The sequence below is a fragment of the Silurus aristotelis genome, assembly GCF_946808225.1.
Source record: "Silurus aristotelis genome assembly, chromosome: 28".
NCBI classification, from domain to species: domain Eukaryota; kingdom Metazoa; phylum Chordata; class Actinopteri; order Siluriformes; family Siluridae; genus Silurus; species Silurus aristotelis.
In genome coordinates, this window is record NC_139601.1 from 1,101,346 (window position 1) to 1,106,345 (window position 5,000).

General features: G+C 39.6%; 2 protein-coding genes across 3 annotated transcripts in view; one reads left to right on the forward strand and one right to left on the reverse strand.

Annotated features, from left to right (window-relative positions):
* ninj1 (ninjurin 1) overlaps positions 1-1,205 on the forward strand; it is a 9,179-nt gene extending 7,974 nt beyond the window's left edge. For both annotated transcript variants that reach the window (XM_083533870.1, XM_083533869.1), the window contains one exon: positions 602-1,205. The gene's annotated coding sequence lies outside the window, so the exon portion shown is untranslated. The remainder of the gene's footprint in view (positions 1-601) is intronic.
* A 2,271-nt stretch (positions 1,206-3,476) lies between these two features.
* card19 (caspase recruitment domain family, member 19) overlaps positions 3,477-5,000 on the reverse strand; it is a gene marked incomplete at its 5' end in the record, with an annotated part of 3,745 nt that continues 2,221 nt past the window's right edge. The window contains one exon of the mRNA XM_083534619.1: positions 3,477-5,000. This exon is cut by the window's right edge and continues 88 nt beyond it. Within this exon, the coding sequence (XP_083390745.1) occupies positions 4,976-5,000 (25 nt within the window). The 3' untranslated portion in view covers positions 3,477-4,975.

The following is a 5,000-nucleotide window of genomic DNA, read 5'->3' on the forward strand; positions in this document are numbered from 1 at the left end:
TTCTGAGTAATTTGCAAATTATGCAAATAAGTTTGAACGGCAGTGGAGCTAAAAGACAGGTTCATGTTCTATTAATAATAGGGTTAGGGTTAATAATAATAACCAGGTGTAAACAGAGCTCAGGATGTTCACACTGCTCCAGCGTTAGAGGTCGACCCCGTACTGGATTAGAACCCATAGCGAGGACGGATTTTACTTGCTGATAACCAATTAATCACAAAAACAAACACACAACACTCCATGTAAACAATCCAGAGTACTGAAATTAATGATAAAAATTAAAAAACAGAACTAAATCTTGAAGATGTGCTAGATGAAATAAATATTAATATATATTATTTTAATAAATCTAATTATATAATTAATAAATTTTAAATAATTAATATAATCTAGCGCTCTCCGTGTAAAAACAAACAGCACACAGTCAGTGATTCTCTTGTGAACCTTCTCACCGCCGCCAGCAATCACTCGACCTCTACTCACCTTCAGACTCGTTCTGGTCCTATCAGTCACATAACAAGCAAACAGTGTGAAACGCTTAAATAAAAGAACGTAATGAAGTGTCCTCTGAGTCTGATTCCAACACGAAACTTCTTCTCAGGTCTGAGGCTGTGAGACACCTCCAACATGACTCGGGTTCTACAAGCTACAGAGGAAAAGAGCGTTTTCACCATCACCAGACCTGCTGATGTTCTCCATGGCTGAGTGTACGAGAGAGCGAGTGAATGAGTGAATGAATGAGTGAATGAATGAGTGAATGAGTAAATGAATGAGTGAATGAATGAGTGAGTGAATGAATGAATGAGTGAAAGAATAAGTAAATGAATAACTAAACAAGTGAGTGAATGAGTGAGTGAGTGAATAAATGAGTGAATGAGTGGGTAAATGAATGAGTGAATGAATGAATGAATGAATGAATGAATGAATGAATGATCTAGCTCCAACTGCAAGAGACACCAAACAGTACTGTGCTGAGGGTCTGCTGATATCTCCTGGGTGGAATTTGAGCCCCTCAAACAACAATGTTCACGTTTGTGTTGTGTAACAGATTCACAATCATCAAACCTGCTGCAGGAAGAGAAACTCTGAAATGTCTGTTGAGCTGAGAGCAGGTTAGATGATAGAGCGTGATGTTCACAGTGCTGCTGTGGTGAGCAAAACCAAATATCAGAGCAACTACAGGAGAATAAAGTCTCTGCTTCATATTCATCACGTGTGTGTAGAAAAGGGAGTAATGAGACTCAGGGAACAGAGTGAACCAGCAGTAATCAATCAGTTTTAAACACATGCCTGGATTATTATATTATACTATTGAAAGATTCTGTTCCACAACAGCAAATACTACAGAGTTTATGAGGTGATATCACAAGCAGGGGTGTAACTGGTGCTGTTCCACGTGTTACCAAGTTAGAACAAAGAGCGAACGTGAAATTCTGCGTGAAACTGGGAAAATCTTCCACAGAGACGTTCAACGTGGCGTACGTCAGACAAACGGCGACACTGCAATGATTTGTTTGAGGTGGACGGAACTGAAGAACATCAAGACGACATGAGATCAGGAAGACCTTTGACGAGCTCAACCCCCGAAAATGTCGACATCTTTCAGGATCTCGTGCATGATCATGGTCGGAGAACAATCCACATGATCTCACTTCCGCACCCACTGTACTCACCAGATCTGGAAACGTAGATAAATAAAGTACTTTCTCGTAAACGGAGCTCGTCTCGAAACGTTTTGCTCTCACCTCGTGTGTGATATTTGCCTCCCCGGGACACCAGTAAAGCTGAACTTGCAGTTTCAATACGTTTCTTTTACATCTCTTCATCTCTCAAGTGTGTTCATGTACTTTATAGGGGCGTGTTTCCTGTATTCATTAGGAATTTATTGTTTAGGGATTTTGATAGAAGAAAAGAATTCATGTGTAATGAAGATCTGAGGAAAGAAGTAAATGTAAGTGTGTGTCAGGTGTGTAAGAACTCGCCGCTTTCCCACTTGTAGTGATCGATGTGAACAGATTTGATTTCTTTTAGAATTTGAAAGTGAAATATCTCCAGGTTACAGAAATAAAAGTAGAGCCGGTATGTAGTGTATACGGCTGCTCCTATCAGGGTTACAGGGTCTATTGGAGGCCTAGCATTATTTATTAAACAATATTTAACAACAATGCGTATTAAATATTAAAATGAAAAGAAGAGAATCGTTGATGTTAATCATCTACATGTGAAGCAGAAGCCTGTGCTCGGCTACGCTCTGTGTAACGTGTGCTGAAATGTGAAAACTGTCCCTCTTCCTCTTAGCGCTAGCCAACACTGAAAATCGCTCATATTCATTGACGTGACTGACCTTCAAATGTCTGATAAGGTCGGTGGTGTTGAAATGTTTTGGGTGCTTCCCACCTCGTGGAATTGTCTTGGTTCACGCGTTACAGAATGCTAAATGATTGTCTTTTTCACACACCCTGTAGAAGTGTATATATATGTACTGAAGTCACTCACAGTACCACCGCCTGAGCGTGAACCAACAGGACCTTTACATCTTATATATATATATATATATATTCATTTTATAACTCTCTCTCTCACACACACACAAACACACACACACACACACACACACACACACACACACACACACAAGTGCAACGTCTTCATCACGTAGGTGTGTGTGACCCTTTATTCAAGCGTGTTACTTCACTGTGATTATAGTAGACATTTTTCACCATGTGGAGCTTTTCACGTTACACACACACACACACACACACACACACACACACACACACAACTGCTGTTTCATTCTGATTCTGCTGTAATAAGAATGTTATTAATGTCTCTATCTGGAGATTTTCTCCTGCAGTCTCAAATTGAACTCAGACACCCAACAATCCTTTTTATCCCACAGAGCATTCAAACTCTTTATTCTAACTAAGGAGTGTGTGTGTGTGTGTGTGTGTGTGTGTGTGTGTGTGTGTGTGTGTGTGTGTGTGTGTGTGTGTGTGTTGAATCAGATATTCTAAAACTAAAACAAAACAGACATCGGACACCAGACATGTCTCATTCCAATCAACAGCAAACTCGATGCCTTCATTCATTCCTTTTCTCACTAAACGGTTTCTCATATGATGACGTCACTTTCCCCCAAACGCCTTCTGGTGTAAATAGATATTGACTGAGTTGTATTGCTGTCAGTATTGGATGAGGAGAATGAAGAGTAAAGGCTGAAGTTAGAGAGCCATCTAGTGGACAGAAGCTTTATTACACATTATATACTATCACACACTAACAGACACACACACACACACACACACACACTGCCTTTATCTGAGCTCCTGTGTGCAGCACTCTGGGTTTATCAGTGATTTATTTCTGTTTTTTATTTGATGTAAACTGAACACGTGAGTGTATATGTATATGATGTCATTATTAAGAAAACCAGATGAGTATGTAATATATCTGTAATAATTTTTTTCACACTGTTGTAGTATTTCTTTTTTATTAAAAGACAAAATAAGAATAAAACAATGATAAAAAAAAAAAACAGTGGGCGTTTACACGAGTTCATGTTTTCTTTATGTAAAATTGGTACAAACTAAGATAAGGCACTCAGGCACATGGGCGTTGTGTACAGTTATAACAGCTCATAGTAGTGCATTACAGTCTTATATATATATATATATATATATCACTTTTAAAAAAAGGTAGAAATGTTTCTATGAAACAAACAGGCTGCTGTTTATTATTTTCATGTTTAAAACGTGTTTATTTTTACATTGGAAGATAAAGACGCAGGAGGTTATCACACCGATCACTGGCTCCTGTGTCCTACAGTCACTTCACCCTGATACTTTAATTCTGCTGTGCAAAAGAAAGTGCACTGAATGCCTTCTGCTCACCTGGAAACCCTGATGGAAACCCTGTAAAGGAAGTGTCGTGCTCTCCTGCTGATGTTACAGCAACTTTAGTGCAGCTCGCCTGTGATTGGCTGACAATCATCTTCATTCATATGACTAGTTTGAGATACGGAAAACGCGAGATGTTCGCGTACCTGCTGCTTTGGTGTACGATTCTGGTCACCTAATCATTTCATTAAGAACAATGAGCAGATACTAATGGAGATGTTGCTCCAGCTGTGTCTGCTCATCCAAAATCACCAAGCTGCTGTGATTTCAAAATGACTCGTAAGATCAGTGTGATTGGGGTTCATCTGATGAGCCTACACTCACACTATAGACAGAAGGTCATTCAGGTGACTCCTAAATTCAAGATCTTCTCAGATCTTGTCAAATGTACTCGAGAATCCTTGAATTCTGACTGAGTGGATTTGTTGAGGTCCTATAGTGTAGATCAGGCTGAAACACAATGTTAGTGTTCTTTTAAAAGCGACGATTTCATCAAAATTTCCATATACACTTCTCATAATTCACCAGATCTCCTCTCATGCCTTCCTCAGTGGGATCTTCACTGAAGCTCACTTTAACAGCAGTGTCCATTACAACCTTCCAGATCGGGCCATGAGAACGCTTTCAGCACGTTCTTTTGCGTTTAAATGTTTTTAAATAGGTTTAGGAAGACGTGTTGCTAAGAAAACCTCCATCTGTGTATGAAGACTTTCTACGATTTTTGTGCTTCTTACTGGCTTTTTGCATACAGAAGTCCCCATAAACACACACACACACACACACACACACACACACACCATCTCTGTCCCATTTCTGATTGGTCTGGTCCCCGGTGTTTCTGAAGTCACTCACAGTACCACCGCCTGAGCGTGAACCAACAGGACCTTTACAGCGTCAGTAAATTCCGTAACGTTTACGTTTCATTTCTCTACATAACCCTTCAAAAACATACCCTCATAAGGCACTTTATACCTGCACTCTTCTTTCAGGCACTAATAATAATCATCATCATCATCACCATAATAATAATGCAGCATAGTGTTAGTGTAAAAGTGTTAAAACAGGAAGTTTGTGTGAGGTTATCTCCCCAGCCCGTCTTCCGTG